The following is a 21,835-nucleotide window of genomic DNA, read 5'->3' as shown; positions in this document are numbered from 1 at the left end:
AATATATACCAAAGACAACAGAAATACACACTTAGCCACAAACGATGTACCAACTGTTAGACACAAAAGGGAGAGGGCTGAACACAATGTTCTCTTCTAGGTAGACTTTGCAAAAGAGCCTCATCTCTACCATTCAACTGGATAGAGATCTCATTTGGAACATGGTCTTTCTAAACCTGTAACGGAAAGGTAGAAAAACCCATCCCCATGATTCTTATGAATTAAGGCAGAATTTTTTATCCTGAAACTAAAAGTCCCCAAAGTCTACTTTGTGACATTAAAAAGATGGATGATGATGATGATGATGATATAGCAGCCAACTTGTACTGATTTCTTTTAGGTAATGGGCAATGGATGCTCAGCTCTTTGTCTACTTTATCTCATTAAGCCCTTCCAAGAGGTAAGTTTTTACAAATAAGCAAACTAAACTCATGGAAGAAAATAATTTACCCAAAGTTTCACATTGGTAGTTAAAGGATCTTGGTGTTAAACTCAAGTAGACTACTCTGAGACCCACGCCCTAAACCATTACAGCAGTAATTCTCAAAATATAGTCTCCAGGCCAAGAGCACCCGGGAATTTGTTAGAGATTAAAATTCTTAGGCCCCAATCCAGGCTTACTGAATCAGAAACTCTGGGAGTGCAGCCCAGAAATCCATGTTTTCACAAGCCTCCAGGCGATTTTGATGAGTTCTAAAGTTTGAAAACTATTGCACTACGCCACGTCGGTGCTATGCACACTTTAGAACAGATTTCTAAAAGGGAGCGCATGTACACCAGAGGATGCAAAGGAAAATTATTTTAGGTATAGAAAGAAGATATTAGAAATTGTGTTCATATTTCATACTTTATTATTTTTATGTTTTGTATCCTTCATATACAAATAATATATAAGCATCAAGGTACATACATATAATTTATAGATGAATATAGCTATTTGAGGGAGGGCATTCTCCAAATGTTTTACTGATAGGAGTGGGCAATGAAAACGTTTGGCTAATCCCGTGTTGGAGTTGGCCGTTAAAATCTGTCTTTAGGTCAGCCTGAGACTCTCTTTAATTACTCCGCGTTTTTTACTCCTGTTTTCTGATACAGCTGTTGAGCTTACGATGAATCTACAGCTTGGGCATTATTTGCACCAAGAGGATACATTTCGATAGTCAGGATAATTGCATTAATTTCTCAGAAAGCCTCAACAAATGTATTAGTGGGAGATCTAATGCAAACAAGCATTTGACAGAGTAGAAAATACATCATGGCAATAAGTGCCTATTTCACAATTTCTAAGCTAAGCCAAATACAAGTACAGAATATTGAAATGTAAGCAGGCAGCATCCTAAAGATGCATGTTCAGAGAAGATGCATGACTGCAAGAAGTTCTTCTGGGTGCCACAACATTTTGTATTTACTCATGAAGACTGGAAACTGTACAGACCATCACTCCCAAATACACAGCTGTCAGGATACGACATAAGAAAGTTCAAGACAATTACTAATGCTGGAGGGACAGGACAGCACCACTGCCGGGTTTCTACAGCTCCTGTTTGCCATGTGGCTCCCCCATGCAGAGATGAAAGGAGGTACGGGGTCACGTTCTCAGTGGGTCTTAAACTGGAGCGCGTGTAGTACAAGTTTCATTAACAATGGCAAACCAGGACAGCTTCTTTCAAAGCATTAAAGCTTCTGAGAAGTCCACAGGGCTTCCTGGCCAAACAGTTCTCACCAGATCACTAAACCCAAACCCACTGCCATAGGGTTTATTCCAACTCATAGCAAACCTATAGGACAGAGTAGAACTACCCCATAGGGTTTCCAAGGATGTAATCTTTATGCAAGGAGACATCCACAGTTTTCTCCCTTGGAGTGGCTGGTAGGTTCAAACTGCCAAACTTTTGGTTAGCAGCTGAGCGCTTTAATCACTGTACCACCAGGGCTCCTTTCTCACCAGAAAATGGGCAAGTAATTCAATTGTACTCAAGAATTAAAAACATACAGATGGCTTTCCCTTAAAAGGCAGCAAAGCAGCAAAAACTTTGGGAAAATACAATTATTCTTTGCATGTTGACTCCGAAGACAAAGGCTCTTCCATGCCTTTCCCATCCCTTCTAACTAGCCAAATTTTAAACGTTTTCCGAGGATCAGCTCAAACTCTTCGTCTTCTATGACACCTTCACTAGTAACTTCCAACAACACTTCTCTCTTTTCTTAGTGGCCATGCATTTATTATCTGCATCATTAATTTTTACACTTGATAATATTCAATTTAGCACTTTATTCCACATTACAGTCTTCTGCCTATATAACCCTCTAATTGTTTAATACTTTTACTATTTATTTTTCCCCAAAAGGTTGAATGCTGCTTGTTATTAGAAAGCATGCAACATGTTTTGATCATGTTGCTTCAAGCCTATTCGGCCAATGCAGAGAAAGTCTTTCAGAGAAGGCTGAGATGGTCTGAATCACAGCCAATCCTGACTTGTCTATGTTTCATACTTCTAAAAAGCAAGCGTGGGAGAACGCCTGTGCTCTGCACAGTGAGCAATCTGTCCAAATTGTCCAAGGTTGTCAGGAATCGGAATACAGAAGGAATTACAGGTTATTTCCAAATTCCACTGAATTTGTTTCACATGCATTTAGGGAAGAGTACCATGCAGAATTAGATACTCCTCAAAAACTGATTATGTTGTAATCATCTACGGATGGTTTCAATGAGGACCCACAGAACCCTCCAATAACTTCTTAGCAATCTGAGACTAAAATTGAACCTCAAAGCCAAGATCATTGAGTCCTTGCCTCCTTCTGCAGACTCACGTACTACTCTCCCCAATTCACAGGGGTCTAAGTCAACCCTTCCTCCTCTCAGCTCTTCTCTAACACAATGGTGCTCAAAGTATGGTTCCCAAATCAGCAATATGTACATTACCTGTGAATTATTAGAAATGCAAATTTTCAGACCCTACCCACAACCTACTGACTAGGGCCTGAACTCAGGAATCTGAGTTGTTACAAGCCTTCTGCAGACTTCTGATGCCTGCTCGTGTTGGAGAACCATTGCTCTTATGCTTCAAGCCCATTTCTGCTTCTGGTTCTTTCTACTTTTGGTTGACACATGGACCAAAATATCCTTCCTCCAGGTTTTCATCACGTTTTCATTCAGCCTTTTCATCAAGTTTCAGCTCAAAATGAGCTGGATCCAGATTACTCTATTTATGGAAGCCACACCAACATTTTTTTTCCTGTCCATTATATCTTCCTGTTTATTTAACTCAAATTGCATGGCTGTAATTAAATTGTTTATTAAAGCCTTTATTGTCTGTTTCATTCTACTAGAATGTAAGCTCCTTGAAGGCAGAAGTCTTGTCTGTCTTATTCACTTCTTCATCTAATCCCTGATATAGTATTTAGTATATAGTAAAAAAAAAAAAAAAAACACCAAACCCTTTGCCATCGAGTCGATTTTGATTCATAGCAACTCGATAGGACAGGGTAGAACTGCCCTATAGGGTTTCCAAGGAGCAGATGGTGGATTTAAACCACCAACCTTTTGGTTAACAACTGAGCTCTTAGCCACTGCACCACCAGGGCTCCTGGTATACAGTAGGTGCTCAGAAAATATTATTGAGAGAGAGAGAGAAAGTTGCCCTTTTGTGTCTTAAAGCCAAGTGTTTTTCCCAACCACCATTTGCTCCTAGAATTTACCAATATCAGCTCTTATAATCAGTCATTTACCTGGAATTAAGCCTTTTTGAAGGGTGGTATGAGTGATATATTTTTGACAATCTTTCCTCCTCTGATTTAACTATCAGGCACATTCAATCTCACCAGACACTGAGACAAGAACTCTTTCCTCACCAGTTGCTAGACGCTTAACTGTATGTTGAATGAATGAGAGTTTGAGCTGTACTCTAGAACTTTCTAGGTGGTAATTTTATTAGTTCCTATTCTTACTCCAACTCATTTAAGTACATCTTTCTTGAATAGAGTATATATTTATGTCAATGTGTCTCCCATAGACAGACGTGTCCCCCCTCCAAAAAAAAAATAGAAACTAGAGAAATAATCAAAATACCCTAGAGAAAAAAAAAGAAAGAAAATAAAACTTCAATGATGCTTTCAGCTGCACATCCCTTGATATAAGATGATCTTGTTTGAATCAGTGGAAGGATACGACAACAACAAATCATCAAGGGATATGATTTACCTAGCTCTTATTGTATGCCAGACACTGTACTAAATGCTTTTAAGATATTAACTCAATCTCTATAAGTACACAATGTAACTAAATTTAGTTTTTATTATAATACTATATAGTTATAGTACAGCAACTATAACTAAAAGTATTACAGAGTTGGAAAAACTGGAATGATTTTTCCATGAAATACATCAAAATTGCAAAAATAAAAGAATTTGAATACTCACTGACTCAGAAGGCAAGGATAGCAGAAGAGTAAACTGAGGCACAAAAAAGTTAGGTGACTATTCCAAGGCATACAGGTAGTAAGTGACGGTTTGAGCTCTCAAATAAAGGCTTGCTAGCTCTAGAACCCACACATCTAACCTCTTGTGGATGTCAGTAAGCCGGAGAAGTGTGTGTGTGGGGGGGGGGGGTGCTAACAGGGTTAACAAGAGCAACTTAAATAAGCTATTTCTAACCTACAATCAAAGATGACTTTTTAATATAAGGATTCCCCCCTCAAGGAAAATTGTCAAATGCCATTTTAATTTTAAATTCAATTAAAAATAAGTAGTAAAAGCTATTTTTATCCGATTATATGAAAAGAGAACTGTATCGAATGCAAATGTTTAAAAACATACATTCCCAGAGACTTAAAAATCACAATTTTGTTCTAAAATATTCTTCCAAGTCAACCTAAAATTCAAAGACATTCTAAGGTGACAAAACCTATTGAAGGCATCGTTGGAAGTACATATTCAGAAAGTTGTTGTCTGTCTTTAAATAATACTTTGTAATTTCACTAAGGCTTTTGGGATTCCCTGCATAGGGATGGTGTGCAGTCTTTTGCATTTGCTTCACAACCAATCCTCACTAAAATAGTCATACATTCTTTCAAGGAGAGCTAGCGCCCTTCCTTGTATACAAGGAAACTGACAAGACAACAGAAAGATGCACACAAAGACTAAACAAGTTGTCAAGGATGTTAGTACTTTGCTTTCCAACTCCCAGGTCTGTTTTTAGTTCACTGAAAAACATAGCATTGTCTTTTTTTTTTTTTCCAGCTGATAACTCTGATGGCTGCCACAAATTTCCTATCATTCTTGAAATGGGATTTTTCTTTTCTCTTTAAGAACTGTCCCATAGAGTCTTTTCATGCCTGTTACTGCTAAAACCCACCTTTGCAGTACCTGCAAACTAATTCAGTCAATTCTTCTTCATGGTCTAGAAAACCAAAAGTCAACAGAATGCCTTTTGTTGTTTGCAGGTCCTTGCCATAGAAGTGCTGCCTGAAGCATGGGGTGCTTGCTTATGTCAGAGTCTATATTCCTTCTGTTATTGCCCAAGTAGAACTTAACCAGTCCTATGCCTCAAATATCCCAATGTAAAGTTGATTAATATTGTTAAACCAGTGCCAGCTGGTCCTGGCCAGATTATAGGTGGGGACGGGGAAGCCTGGACGTGACAGGCCCAGCGGCCACATTGGATCTGCCTTTCCAATGTCCATTTACCCTGAAGGGCTGAGGCTGGCAGCCTGGAGGTGGGCATGGCTGGTACTGGTTTAACAATATTCATCAACCTTAATGACAAGGAATGAGGAGTTTGTCAAAGGGCTTTGACTCCATCAATGCAATCTGAATGTGAAGCACCATCATAGCAGAACTACGTGCCAACTAAAGGGTTTGCCCACCCTACACAGGGCACAGTTGCCATCTGAGGAACCTTGATGAGAATCATTCATCTTCTACTTGCAACTTTATTTTCTACTCCTGACTAGTGCATAACCCCTTCTACATTTTTATATTGCTTCACAGTGGGAGTGTGGGAAAGCAGTAATTAGGTGGCAAAGAGGAAAATAATATAAGAAAGGAATGCATACATATATGTACACGTATGTGTGTGTGTGGAAACCCTGGTGGTGTAATGGTTAAGTGCTATGGCTCCTAACCAAGAGGTCAGCAGTTTGAATCCACCAGGCGCTCCTTGGAAACTCTATGGGGCAGTTCTACTCTGTCCTATAGGGTAGCTATGAGTCAGAATTGACTTGATGGCAGTGAGATTTTAGTGTGTATCTATTTCCCTGTAGAGATCACATATAAGTCTATGATGTAGACTTACATATAAGTAAGTCTATATAAATCCTACAAAGAAATTTTTTAAAAAATGGGATTCAGGCATTTGAAAAGACTTTTACCAGCTTCCTGAGCACTCTATACCCTACTTCTAAAACATAAGAATTAAAGAGTTGAGGCTTCAGGGCAGATATTCTTTATATTAGAATAGCCTATTTACTAGCTGCATAGGTGTCTTGGTCACTTCAGCAAAGCTACTTCCATAACTATCAGAGTATTACTGTATTTGTACTGTTGGGCCCTGTTGGCTTTTCTGGAGAGAATCATTTATAGACAACATAAGATCTAAATGGCAGAAATCCAATTTACTGATATTTAATTTTAAAATAAGAAATCAATGATCCCTTAAGCATGCCACGTCTTTCTTCATATAGAGCCAATTGAGAAGAAAATAATCTAGTTTCCATTTTACAGAGATGAAGCGAAGCCCAGACACAGGGTCCTAAAAGTTATTATAAAATTTCATTGACAGAAAGACCTAAGGCTGTTTTCTTCTCCAGATCTTTTTGTTTTTTGTCTTGAAGGCACGATTAGGAAGGCACGCCTTCCTAATGCTTGCAATGCGTTCAAACTGCTCTTAGCAAACATAATCAGGTGATATGGTTTTTCTTTTCCAAATGGAAGTTCAAAAAAAAAGTCACTTGGCTGGAATAATGAGTGAAGGAGACTAACAACAAAATCCAACATCTGGGCAGTTTCAATAATACCCTATTCTCTTCAATCACATTAGCCCTCTCATCATCCATTGGAAATAAGTCAAAATGAGCCTGGGAGTTGGTTGAAACTGAGATGTCCTCGTGAGGCCTTTATCCACAGTGGCTTTGGATCAGTACTGTGCTGGTAAATGTTTAACAGCCAGCACTCTAGGAAAACAAAAATGAAAGCCTGATGTAGCATTTGTTGATTTTCATAGTGTAAAATACTTGTACCGCAGTGAATCCCAAGCTATAGCATGTTACATGATGCCAACCAGCTTGCAAATTCCTGAGGATTTAACAATTGACTCTTGTGAGCTGGTATGAGCCAGCTCCAACACGCAATTGTCTTTGATGATCAAATAACTACAAAGTATAACTACACCTTATGAATAAAGGAATTTACACATGTGACACCTCTAGGACCATGAAGAGGTAGTGAGCTTCTGTCCCTGTTGGGTTATTTTTAAGGGTGGAAGGACAGCTGGCATTATAAAGCCTTTTTTGCACAGCCCATTCTATTTTCAGAGGGTGCCTGGGTCATAAAGATCAATTAGATTATTCCTTCTTTTTAAAATCATGGAAGGCTCTCAAAAGTCAATAAGTTGTATACCTGTAAAAAGCTGAATTGGCAAAAGTTGTGTGATATATTTACAATGACCAAAAAACCAAACAAACAAACAAAAAAAACCAGTAGCTGCTGAGGCTGCTTACGTATAACCAAACACCTCATGGGAATTGTTTCCTTGGTTTGGAGATTTCGGGTCATGGTTTCACGGGGCATCCCAGTTAATTGGCCTAATGATGTATTTAGTGCTTCTGTTCTATAAGTCGCCGTGAGTCAGGATCGACTTGACTGCAATGGCTTACGGTTCTATCTCCTAGTTTGTTACGTAGTGCCTGGGGTCTTAAAAGTTTGCAAGAGGCCACCCAAGTCACAACAATTGGTCTCTATTCACCTGTAACAAAAGAGGAAGAAGGAGAGTCAGGAATAGGAGGATATGGAATGTGTGGCTAATTGCCTCCATAAACAACTGCCTTCTTTGCCATGAGACCAGAAGAACTGGATGGTGGCCGGCTACCATTGCTGAACATTTTGATCAAAGGTTCCACAGACGAATCCTGATCAAAAGAGGGAAAATGTAGAACAGAATTTCAAATTCTCCCAGACTCTAGACTTTCTGGAGCCATGGTGGGTGACTGAACCCCTGAAACTATTGTCCTGAGATATTCTTTGAACCTTGAACCTAAAATCTTCTTCAAACTGAACAACAGTTTATCTTAATTAGTAAAAAAGGTCTGCCTTGAGCATTATGCTTTTTTAAGAACTATCTGTATGGGTTAAGAACAGCAACTTGAAAGATTAGATGGGAACTTTAGAGGGAAGTGACTTTATGTTAATGAGGAAGGACCGACTCAGAAAAGGGGGGTGAGAGTGGTTGTACAACTCAAAGAATGTAATCAATGTCACTAAATGGTACCTGTAGAAACTGTTGAATTGGTGTATGTTTTGCTGTGTATGTTCTCAACAATAATAACAAAATAAAATTTAAAGGAAAAAAATGCTGCTTTAGAAAATGTAAACTAAGCCTTCATTTTATGCTTTTGCATATTTTCTCAGCACAGATGTACTGGCCTGTTGGGACAGTAAAGGCCATTTAAAAAGAAGAAGAAAGAGAGAGAGAGAGGATTGCAAAGGCCAGCTAACAATAAGATGGGTGATTTCAAATTTGTTGTTATTGCTAGTTGCCATCTAGCTGATTCTATGGACCACATTTGTGCAAAGTAGAACTTCACTCCATAGCGTTTTCAAGGCTGTGACCTTTTGGAAGCAGATTTCCAGGCCTTACTTACAGGGTGTCCCTGAGTGAGCTTGAACCGTCAACCTTTTAGTTAGTAGTTTAGTGCTCAACCACTTGTGCCCACTCAGGGACACTTTGCTTTAATAAACATTGTGCAAATATCATCCAGAACTTAGTGAAATAGCATCAATATGAAAACTATCTGCCATAATGTCAGCTTTGAGGACATAGTCATTCCTTGGTTTCTACTTTGGGAATAAGCATATTCAGACCCACATGATATGGCATAGCAGTGAACTGGCCATGGGTTTTTAAATCCAGATTTAACACTTACTACAATGTAAACTAGGGCCGGCTACCTAAACTCTCTGAGCCTCAGTTTCCCCAACTGTATAATGGGGAGAAAACTGTTACACGTGTTACATGACATAAGGATTAAACGAGGTAACATGTACAAAGCTTATACAATCATCCATAAAATGGGAATAATAAATCAACAAGGCAAGGTCACGGTCAAGATGGAGATATCATATGCCAAAGCCATTAGTATGTGCCTACACTATGAAGATGCTCAATAAAGGGTATTATCAGTTCTGCTGGAAAGGAAACTCAGATTCTGCCCTACTATTTAAGCTGAGGGTGTAGTTAATTAGGAGTTCAGAAAGAAGACACTTTAAGGTCCAAAACCAAAACCTGATGCCGTCAAGTTGAATCTGACTCAAAGTCAGCCATGTTTACACAGTTCCCTTGTGAAAAATCTTTCTCTCTCCTGCACTGCTGAGAGACAGGAACCATTGAATGGAGTTCAATTTAATTCCTGTCTGTCCTGTTATTTCCTGTAATGCAAGCCATTTTTGAAGGACTGATTTCTATCAGAGCAAGTACTGTAAATGCTACATTTTATTACATAAAACACAATGGAGAGTGATAAAATGAAGCTTTGGAGAATATGAGGTGGGGAACTATGTTCCTCATAAATTAGAGGATCCATTTAATAATTAAAGTTGGAAAATTAAAATTCTCTTTCCTACTAGAGGTGTTTGGCTGGTGCCAACTCTCATCTACAATGCTTTGAAAGCATCCCCAGGTTTTCAAGGCCTCCAAACCCACTACACTGATGGATTTTCGTAGAATAGGCAGTATTTAGTGCCCACATCCAACAAATTCTGGGTGCCCCCCATTTGCCCAACATCTGGGCAGATGGACAACTTAGTATTTCTAGAAAAGAAGCCAGTCAGCTCCAGAAATAAAGCCTCCTAAAAAGGAGTCATAATGAAAACTGTGAGGAAAACACCCTGATTAATCACCCAACCCAATAAGAGCTATTACTTTATTCCTCATAGTTTATGACTCATCTGTCTCACTCCCAACAGGTCAAACTAATTATTTCTTCTATAGTTCTGCAGCCACTACATTTACTGAGCTCCTTTCTTCTAAGGCCAAGTTTTTGGAGAAGCTTCTCCTCTCCAGGAATGCTCCTCTTGCAAATTAAAAAAAAAACTGAAAAATTACTTCTGAAAAGGAATGTAAAAATTGTCATTTTATCCAAAGGAACCTGAGGCAGAGACTGCACCTCAGCAGTGCAAAACCCCTCGTGTGCCTCAAGGAGGCGCTGCAGTGAGCTCCTGCTCTCTCTCCTGACCTGGAGAGATGTAAAGAGCTGGACTGAAACCAGGCAAGTCAGTGAAGTTCTTCCTTGACACCTTCTGACATGATGTGTAAATGTATCAGTATGAAATAGAACAACAGTGTAGGGGAAAGCAAACAGGAGAAAGAGCTCATTTTCTTCCTCCTTCCTCAGAAGTTTCATCTGGGATGGAAACTTATTCACCTCCTCGGCCTGATAAAGTATCAGGCATCAGGCTTCCATCTCTTACCTCTGTCTTACCTATTGCCATGAAGTCGATTCTAACTCATAGCGACCCCGTAAGGACTGAGTAGAACTACCCCCATAGGGTTTCCAAGGCTGTAAATCTTTACAGAAGCAGGCTGCCACATCTTTTTCCCACAGAGTGGCTGGTAGGTTCAAATTGCTAACCTTTCAGTTAGCAGCCAAGGCTTTAAGCACTGTACCACCAGGGCTAATTCCCTCCTGATTCTACCCTCAGCTTTCAGCTCCTGTCCTTCCAATCCATTCTCAACCCTGGTGCAGCACGTTCTTGTTATTGTAAAATACCATGGAGTTGATTTTCAACTCATAGTGACTCCATGTAACAGAGCAGAACTGTTCCAAAGGGTTTTCCAGGCTGTAATCTTTACAGAAGCAGATCACCAGGTTTTTTTCCACTAAGTGGGTGAATGGGTTCAAACCACCAAACTTTCAGTTAGCAGCTAAGCTCTGAACCATTGCACCATGAGGGCTCCTTCTGCGTATCTCTAGCAGAGCAGTTTTCATTCTGCATTGTGATTGGTGGCTAATCTCCTAATGAGCTCCTTGAAGTCAGAGACTGCATCTCATCTGCACCCCTAGTCCTTAGCTGAGGACCTGATATACAGTAATAGTTGACACTCGGTTCCTTCTAAATTAAATAACACAGTCATTGCAGAAGCTAAAAACAAACAAACATAATACCCCAACACAAGAGGAATCAAGCTGTTGACTAGTCCCACACCCAGACTCATCATGCTACTTCCTCTCCCTCATCGCTGTATTTTCTTCTGAATACCACTGCCCTTCTCATTTCAGACTGCCTCATTTCTTTGTCATATGTTTTTAACTACCCTTCACACTTAAGAGTAATTAGTACTATCTGTGCCCACAGGTTGTTGCTGAAAAGGCCAGCTCGTGAGCAATGGTTCCAATCACAGTGTCAGGAAAATAATAACTAACGGCATTTGCATCCTAAAGCTCTTTTGCTATAACACAAGGAGAGTAAGGTGACCCGGACTAATTAAAAAAAATAACAACTCCTGCCACAAAGAAAGAGAGCGTCAAGCCATTATAAGAATGGAAGAGAGTCTGTGTCAATGGGGTAATAATTTTAAAACCCTACTGATGACTAGACTGCTTCTACAAAAAAATACTGCAAACATTCTGTCCCCAAATCTGTATCTTTACATTGGAAAACAATTTCTAACAGGCATGGAGGCCAGTCAGTTCGTTGTATGATTCCTACATGCCATTTTCCCCTCCCGTCTGTTAACAGGAACTATAAGATTATTTTGCCACATATGGAGTACCGAGTATGTGAGAGGCACTGTGTTAGTCTCTGGGGATTCCAAATCTGCAGTTCTTTCCATGAAGGATAAAGCCTAGGAGGAGATGTAGTCATCTTGTTGTGTCTAATAAACCTGGCCGTAGGAGCTTTGCCAACCTTGGATTGTCTTGGATGTAGATTGAGTCCTGCATCCTCCTCCCCTCATTTAAGAACAGTATATAAAAAATAGTGGACCTTTTTCAGACAATTGAATATAACGTCCAAAAAATAAAAGCCATCATTACAGGCAGTCTTCAGGTTATGAAGGAGATCTGAATCCTTTCAAAGTGAGGGCAAATTTACATAACATTAAAGGGCAACTACCAGTCATCCGTTGGATGTTCCTAACCCAGGCCTATCTGTATTACTGGAAGGGCCCCGCGTTTTTTGAAATTGAAAGTCCATTTTACAGCTTCCTAGAACTTTAAAGCACTAATTCAGTATATGTTCTTTTTGTTTGCATTAACTTTTTTTTATTATTAAATATCAAAATATATGTGAATCTGCTAAGAGGCAATGAAGGAAAAAGAGTTATAAAGGAATGACTACTGAGAGGCTGTAGTAGTTGATGTCCACCTGAGAGACAGACACTTATTCTAGTTACCTATAAGGCATATGTAACTCATAACAAGTAAGCCGCAGCAAAGTGAATGATCTTTTGGTGAAAATAACTTTCTTATCTAAAGCTACCATTGCTTTAACCAATTCTAACAATTGACTCTCAGCTAAATGGCACCTAAAAAGAAAACTAACCAAAAAGTGTGTATCTAGCAGAAGGGAGGCATGCCTATTCCTCCCTTGCTATTCTGAGTCAAAGTGGCCCAAAAGATTAGCAGCCATGGGCCATTACTCACATTGGCAGGTATCTCTCTGAATGACAGGAGAAGCAGTTTCTGCAGCAGGTGTTCACTGACATCTAACATGCAGGCATTTTACGGGGTATTCGGGATCAAAACTGACAGATCCTCTTCTTCCCCGAGAGTATCTTTTTCTTTAGATCACAAAACAGGGATTTAAAGTCCTCACCCAAAATCCGTGATAGCAAACATCAATCTCTAGTACATTTTAATGATGTTAAATCTCCCAAATACCTAAAATATATTTCTTTAAAATGAGCTAATAGAAAATGGCATTCTCTCTCATAAGGCCCAAGCACTCAGCATCCTGCTCTGGTAAATGACCCTCCTGACCCAGAAAATAATAAATTAGGAACTAAAGTGGCTTTTTTTTTTTCTCCCAAGTGCTGTCTTCTATCTGTAGTGAACAAATACAAAGGGGCCAATCCTTCAATGGCGACTACTTGGATATGCATTAGCCATTTCCAGATGTGGACTAATGTGTATATGGATACTCACACTATAGGACGCTGTCAAACATCTTTGCTGACCCCCAATAGAATCATGTTCCCAGTCCCATGAGGTCTGCTCTTTATCATTATTTCCCATGCGTTATTCTGGGCGTTCCGCTGCCCTTTCTGAAGAACAAAGGGTTCAGCCCCCTCCCCACAATTGCTGCTGTCCAAGGGGTATGACAGCTTGAAGACTGCTAAAGAAGAGATATCAAGGGTTACACAGGGCATCTTTCAGTCCAAGATGGTAATGGGAACAAGAGCCTTCTCTACCTTGTAGGTCAGCTTTGGTCAACGCAACTTTGTTAGCAAAAGAACAGGAAAAGCGAAAACAATAACCAGAGGTTAGTAAGAGGCAGAGTAAACCAGGGTAACATTACAGAACGAAAATGCAATCGGCATAACCAACATCACCCAAACAGACAATCAATATGCTCTACAGGCTCACCAGAGACAACATGGACAGGGACGCACAGACCAGGGGCAGAGCAGACCTCCTCGAAGCCAAGTCAGCACAGCAGGGTCAGGGAAATATCGGACTTGACAAAGCACAAGCAATGGGTAACAAGAGCCTTCCCACATTCACACAGCCAACCCCAAGGCATACGGTCCAGAAAAGTGATTTTCCATCAGTCAGAATAAACATCAAGAGATAAGGATAGTGCATGGCCAGACTGAAAGGCACGTGTGAAGAATCAGACAGCGCCCACAAAAATAATTCTGAACATTTAGGTGCTGAAAATGGCAGTGTCACTTGGGAGCATTCCTTTTACCCTACTGCAAATGCCAGCAAGAAATGTGGCACTAAAATCAGGCATTTGTATCAAGATGATATGGGAACACCAAAGAGCTCATTTTGTTTAATTTGTAAAAATATAGCCAAACCAAAATGGCAGTGGGCAAAAAGGCACCAAATCAGTGTCTTTTTCATTTATTCATGCCAGTCTCCAAACGAACCACATGTGTTTCTCTCAGATGTTTACCATCTGGAATTGTGGGATAGCATTTCTAGCCAATTAATGTCCTGATCTCTTCATTAAAGCTGACCTCTAAATAGGAAGAGTTCCTACCAGCCAAGTACCAAATCAGTTGTTTTTTAAAAAAAATCCCAGCCCGAATTAAGAGGCCACAATTCATAGCTAGCTGTTGGTTAGGAATTGCCCAGAAATTGCATTTAACTTATAAATTACGCATTCAGCATATATTAGAGACATAAAACCAAAACCTAGCTCAAGATTTTTTTTTCTTTTTTGCTAAAAACAATTGAGAGCCAAAGAGAAGTGGATTAATATGTTTTAAAGATTTTTCTTTTTAATTCTAATGCATTTTATTTTATCTGCTGCCATGGGTCAGATATAATAGGAAAAATGATTTTTACTACTTAGGGACCTTGAAGTATCATTAACAATGACTTTGACAAGAATATGTGCTATATCCTGGCTGATGTGAATAAACACATTCACCATCTTGAAGAGATCCAGGGCTCAGTTCTTAGTAATGAAAACATGCCCCCTACCTGTGTATTATTCTATACATAAAAATGATATACCAAGAAATGTGTTCCACTTCCAATGGTCTCATAAAGTCTAACACCCAAAAGCCTTTTTGAGGTGACATGCTAGGTTACCTATGCATGAAAGATTAAGAATGCCAATGGCATTTCTTTTTTTTGCAAATTGTCCAAGATTTATGCCCTTCTTTTTCCTCCCCACCATCTTCTACAGATTGATCTCTGTGGAACCCTAAAACGCTCCTGGGATCTCTTACAAGGGCTTATTCACAATGGTGCAAACTTCCAATGACAGTAATTTATGCCTTAACCCCCTTTCTGGCCATTTTTCCTGGTCACTTAGGCTAATTACCCAAGTCATTTGTGTACAATAAACAAGGGCCTTCTTCCCTCAGCACTCATCCTTCACTTCATCCCACCCAATGGGGCAGTCATAATGCTCGATGGGTACCCATCACAATTATCTCCATGGCAATAGAGTGCAGTGTTATTAGACCCATGGGACTTGCCATAGATTCGAACAGTAGAGCCATCAAGTCACAATATCCGGCTTGGAACAATCATCCATACTCAGAGGAAGGCTGGAACCCACCATAATGTGTGTGATGAGTCATACCAAACTGCACATAGAGCTGTAGGTAAGGATAAGAACATTTCCCCCAATTTGACGGGTAATTTCCTTTTGTTAATGTTCTCATTGCTTCTCTTAAAGCTCTCTTAAGTAGGGTCCTCCTCCTCCTCCTTTATCCTATACTTTTTTAATCTAGTCTTATAAAAGCTAGTTTAGCTTAGACCTTCTTTCAATCCAACATTAAAGTTTTATTTTTTCACAACACATTTTTTACTTTCTCTAGAGCTGTGTTTCCAATATAGTAGTCATAGTCACATGTCGTTTTTGTTAACTTTAAACATGTGTAGTATGAATTGGTATATTCTAAAGTATTAAGCTACAACTTGGTTTTGAACGCTTAATATGAAAAAAGTAAAATATCTTATTAATGATTTTTATCACATTAATTACATGCTGAAATGATAATATTTGTATATATTGGATTATGTTAAATAAAATTAAAATTATTTTTACTTGCTCATTTATATACCTTTTTTAATGTGGCTACTGGAAAATTTAAAATTACATACGTGACTCAGGCTATATTTCTACTGTGTAACATTGCTAGAGAGTTAAGTGGACAGTTCCTGCTAATTTTGTAAGTAGAACTGATGGAGAGTTAACTGGACAGTTCTTGCTAATTTTGTAAGTAGAACTGATCGCATGATAAAAAATACTTCCAATTTGAACAGTGCCTTATACTTCTTTGATATGTGCTTTTATATGATGATTTAACTCGATATTATTAATTATTCCAGAATAACTGGAATTATCGTCATTCTGCAATATTCTTGACTAATATACTCAATTTAATTCCAAATGCTGAATCTATCCCAGGGCTTCCCTTTAATGCCTGAAAGAACTAAGAGCAGACCAGTGCAACAATAACAATAATAAATAAAAAAGGAAAGTGGCTGCTTTGAGGGCTATCACCACCACTACCACACACAAACACACACACACACACACACACAAACACCCTATATTTGGCCAACAGAATTTAAGAAATATTTATGGCTAAAGGAAAAATGGAGTGAGTTATAGGGACGACCAGTCTCATCTCTAGCAGAACACAGAAAATTGACTCTTAGGCAAAGGGGAATGACTTCCACAACTAGAAATCAGCCTGGAGAGCTGATGAGAAGCTTTTATTAAAATGTGCTTCAAGGTGGTAAGCAAACCTAGGTGGGAGTTGGTTAAGGACAGGAGAGATAAATGAAGTTGAACACTTAGGAGGAAATGAATGGACAGGTTTGATGCAGTAAATTAACAAGGAACACGAGAAAGCACAACAGATTGCACAAACAAAGGACCATGAGGCTCAACCAGACAAAAGAATACATAGATCCTGGTGACTGGTCAAGATCCAACTTCTTTGTCTCTCAAGTTCATTAACAGTCATTTTCCAGCCAGCCCAAGGCTGAAGGGAATTCAAAAGAGACTTGTTAGGGAAGGCTGAACGTGTTTACCACTACCCTCTGCTGGTTAAAGCTAGGTTGCTTTGGGCTCAGAAAAACCTGTAAAATTCTGTTAACCTCAAGAGAAAGTCAATCACCTACAGACAAGGAAAGGCTAAGCACTGTTTGCTTCATGAGTAGCTGTGTAATGTTATCAGATGTCTCACATGAGATAAGATCCGTAAACAATAATCCTACTTGGCATTTTACGTATGCCTGATTGATGTACATGACCTTCCAGGGTAAGTTTTATCACCCCATTTTACAGGTGAGGAAAATTAGTTCAGAAAGATTAAATAATTTGATAAATTCCATATAGCTAATAAGATGGACATCCCGAACCTGAATCCAGGTCTTTCTATCTCCAAAACCCAAGCTATCCCAATGCACCACACTAAGGAACTGCCTAACAGTGCCCAACATCTAGTGCGAACTTAATAAATTCTAGTTCCCTTTCATCATCACAGCATTCTGACGATGCTTCCCTGCCTCCTGTTAGATTTGCATTGAGTAATGAAGTCACTATTAGCAGAAATGAGAAGCGTGCTATTAATGGTGACGCTCATATAAAAGTCTCTGATTTGCCACTCCCCATGCATTGAAATATAAATATAAATCCCTGATGTCCTTTCAGCCATTCCGGAAGCACGGTGGGAGGAGCCTGATGTCAATGACTGGAAAGGTCCTTTATTGGCAAGTATGTGACTCTGGGAAGACATCTGCCAACATACATTCCTGGAGCCTGTGGCACATGTCTTGACATACTCAACCAGTGACAGGAGGACACCGATGGCAAATGAGAATGAGAAAGGACTGGTCAAACTAAGGAAGGAGGCACTGGCAGAGGCAGCAAAGAGGCTTGGTGCTTGCAACAAGGCTGTAGCTTACATAAAAAAAAGGTTGTACCTTCACAGCCACGCTCTATCTGTCCACTCCGATGGAGGGCATCATTGATGAGGTCTGGCAGACGCCCGTTCAAGTCCACTGATGCCAGACAGCCCTGAAAGCCATCCCGGGAAGCCACGAGCTTTGGAAGGTTGCTGTACATGCCTTGGGCCAGACCAGCCATGTAGAGATCACCTGTAAAGGAAAGTAAGTAAGCAAAGGGAGTGAATAAAGGATACAAACACCATGTCAATTAAAGGCACTGAACTTGAGGCCATCTGTTGGATAATGGCGGTATCTAATAGATAGATAGTCTCAATCTGGTTTGGTTTTTCTTTTTGTTTTCAAAAACTATTTTGGTTTGGTTTCTGTTTTCAGCTGTACTAGAAAACAAAAACCAAATAAAATTAAACCAAGTTAAATTACTACCAGAATTTCTAAATTGCAAATAAATATATAAATATCTTACGTGTCTTTCATTTTACACATGCCATTTCACGAATTTTAATTATAATAATTCTATGAGATAGGTATTGCCCCCATTTTATGATGAAGTTAAGCTTAACAACAATTTAAAAAAAAACATTTATTGAGTGTTTTTAACGTGCTTGTTACTGATCATACACTGAGGGTTTTACATACATTATTTCATTAAAATTCCCAATAATCCATAAATGTAGTAACAGTTATTACTCTCATTTTTTCAAAATAATGTACTGAAGCTGAACAAGGCTAAGAATTACACTGAAGTCACCCAGCCAGTAAATGATTCAGCTGAGATTCCAAGGCCGATATTCCTTGCACTATGCTACGGTCCCTCCACACGTTAAATTATATCATACTGGAATTTATCACCTCTTCGCTCAGTCCTCCTACAGTAAGACATTTCGGAGGTTTCCAGAGAAAATGAAATGTTCCTTGAAGGGTGGTCTAATTAAAAACTGAATAAATTACAGTATAATATACTTCAACATTGTTAAAATAGGATATGCAAGATGTATCAAAAATATATGGCACTCCTGAACTGCAGTTTGCCTCTGGAAACAGCCTTTGGATTATAATAAACACTCTAAGAAGGATAAACTTCTTTACAATGTTTACCTTTCAAATCCAAATTTTTGGCACCATTGATAACCTGAGTGACGACCTTGGTGTCCACTTTCAGGCTGTGGGTGTTACTGTTGTCCCGGGTGATGACAACGTTGTGCCACTGGTTGTCGTTCAAGGGGCGGTCACTGTTGCCTTTGATCACATTGGGACCATTTCCGAGGTCGAACACGTAGTGTATGTACCTAAGAGGGGCGATAGCCATCTGATGACTTGCCATTCCTTGAAGTGATTTAATGGCAACGTGTGCGTAACCAGCTAAGAAAGCTTCAAATCCCCACGCTAAAATGGCAGCAAGCAGAAATAACTAACACTTGATTCAGCATTACAAAAATAGTCAGATCCTATTTTATCATACTTCACTTTCATTCCATATCCATACAGCCCAATTTTTTTTAACATTAAAAAAAAAAAAACTAATAAAAATCCAGGGCCACTAAGTAGACACGTGGCACACTACAAAACACTAGGCAGTGACATTTATGTTCACAGCTAATTACAGATTTGTATATTTTTGACCATTTTCCTGTGTATGGGAGTAAAATGCCTTGACAAAAGGGCAACTTTTTAAATTTGCATACACGGTCTAATGGTAGGGCTAAAAATATCTATATTTCATTTCTTGCTATAGTTTGGTAGTTGTAGTTAATACTGCCCAAAAGATAGCTACAACACCTCCCATAGCCCTGTATTGCAAAAATAGCTTTCACAGGACTACATTTCATAGTAAAGAGACTGGGAGTATTAATAAAAGATCTTTAAATAAATGAATTTCTCTCTCTTCCAGTACAAACCATTATGCTGTTCTTCTAATCAATGAACATGCTAGCATATATCAGGAATAGAGGGTGGGGTAGAATGGACACATTTTTTTCATGTCTATATTTTGTTCAGGGCTTGAGCTACGATATCCAGTATGAAGTATTTGATTCCTTCCACTTACCCCTTGACTAGCTCAACTGCAATAAAGTCATTGCCGTCACCACTATTGAAGAGAATGAAGCCATCAGCTGAGGTGGTCTTGAACTGGAAGAAGAGGTGCATGGAGGTGTAGGCCTGGAGGGTAGCCAGGCTTAGGTAACTGCTCTTGGTCTTGAAGGTGACAGGATCAGCGATGATGTTCCGCAGTCCAAAACGGGCCTTCAGCTCACAGTAATCGATGTCGCCATTTTTGCACAAATCAATGTAGAGTAGACCATTAAACATGAGGCTCTGCAGATGGCCAATGAAACTGGAGGGGACAACAGAGATGTAACGCTTCTCGGTCATGATACCAGTTTCAATATTGTGGAACTCCAAGCGGGTATGGTCACCGACCATCGTACCTATGAAAATCACAAATGAGGTATCAATAGAATAAGGTGTCAGTTTTTATCATACTATATCTAGGTCCAACTTGTTTCTGCACGTGATATTCAGTTTTCTTTGAGGCAGTTCCAGAAAACAAAATATCAATAAAGTATGTACCTGACTTGACCTTGGTTGGGGATTTGAGGACTGTCCCAGCCCAAGTTATATACCCTGTACCCCACGCTCTTAAACAGCCACTCAGATGTCCCATCATATAAAGAAAAGTGTGAGATCATGGGTAATTTACCAAAGGTTACAATTATCAGTTTTCTCTATTCAGGAAAGCAATCAGGCACTAACATATACTATAAGAAGAAAATTCTTTGTTGTCCTAACCCTTGAAGAGACAACAAACAAGCCTTAGTCATTCACTAATAATATTTCTCACTGTGATAACTCACTACCTAGTACTTGTGGAAAAGGTTATATTGTAAAATATGTTGATTTTACCTGCCCAGCAACTGTTGTTTTTTCTGATAATAATACTTCTTTTTCCTTTGGGAAACTATCCTCTGCCCTTCACCTTTAGACCAATGGCTGGATGAAGCTGACCCTCTTCCAGTAATGACCCTTTCCTAGAGTAATCAAGTTACCCAGGGACGGTCACCCAGTATCTTTTCTCTCCCTAACCATAAAATTTGGTCTAAGGATTAACCAAATGGTCCTCAAACTTTAGTTTATATCAGAATCAACTTCAGCTTGTTAAAACACAGATTGCTGGGCATCAGCCCCCCAGGTTCTGAAGCTTGAGAATTTGCATTTCTAACAAGTTCCTAGTTGAGGCTTATGCTTCTGATCTAAGGGCCACACCTTGTGAGCTACTGGGATTAGCACACAACCCAAACTTAGCCAGTAAAGTTCAGCTCCTGAGTTTTAGCTGGAACAATTATGAAAGAAGCTTCCTCTGCAAGCAAGGCTTACTGAAGGGATAAGAAGAAAGCCTAGCGCTGCTGGGGGCCACTCAGTAACCAGAGAGACTGAGCCTGCCTGAGGAAAAGCCAACTCAGATGACAATAAAGAATTGGGGAGAAACAGTTTCTCTATGATGATATCACCTGAGGGTCTGGATTCAGTCAGCCTACTTAGATTTTAAAATATTTGTGGCAATAAACTCTGTTTTGTGCTTAAAACATTTAGGTTGGGTTTCAGACACTTGCTTCTGAAAGATCTCCAACTGATACAAATGAACTACCACACCTTTCCTGACCTAATTTATCTAGAAGTGGTGAGGGAGTAACTGGGGCAGGGGTGAAAAGGAGGGCTTGAAATAAAAGCAAGGCGACTGGAAATTCTAATATCAAAGGAAAGGAAAACATCTGAATGGCTGCAGTTGACTCCCTCAACATTTATGTAGACAAATCATATTAAAATTTAACAAATTATGCCCTAATATTACAGGGAGGGGAAAGAAACTCCACCTTCCTCACCTCTCCTGTTACTCACTTATATGGAGCCCTGGTGGCACAGTGGTTAAGTGCTATGGCTGCCAACCAAAAGACTGGCAGTTTGAATCCACCAGCTGCTCCTCAGAAACTCTATGGGGCAGTCCTGCTCTGTGCTACAGGGTC

General features: G+C 39.4%; 1 protein-coding gene across 10 annotated transcripts in view; it reads right to left on the bottom strand.

The window, feature by feature from the left end:
* Positions 1 to 21,835, bottom strand: part of NRXN3 (neurexin 3) — a 1,785,202-nt gene that overhangs the window by 948,084 nt on the left and 815,283 nt on the right. For all 10 annotated transcript variants that reach the window (XM_023546430.2, XM_064292808.1, XM_023546429.2 and 7 more), the window contains 3 exons: positions 19,861 to 20,242; positions 18,912 to 19,102; positions 17,832 to 18,005 (listed from right to left, as the gene is read on the bottom strand). In XM_023546430.2, the coding sequence (XP_023402198.1) occupies positions 17,832 to 18,005; positions 18,912 to 19,102; positions 19,861 to 20,242 (747 nt within the window). The remainder of the gene's footprint in view (positions 1 to 17,831; positions 18,006 to 18,911; positions 19,103 to 19,860; positions 20,243 to 21,835) is intronic.

The sequence above is a fragment of the Loxodonta africana genome, chromosome 10, assembly GCF_030014295.1.
Source record: "Loxodonta africana isolate mLoxAfr1 chromosome 10, mLoxAfr1.hap2, whole genome shotgun sequence".
NCBI classification, from domain to species: Eukaryota; Metazoa; Chordata; class Mammalia; order Proboscidea; family Elephantidae; genus Loxodonta; species Loxodonta africana.
Note: the sequence above shows the minus strand (reverse complement) of the source record. Positions and strands in the feature narration are given on the sequence as shown.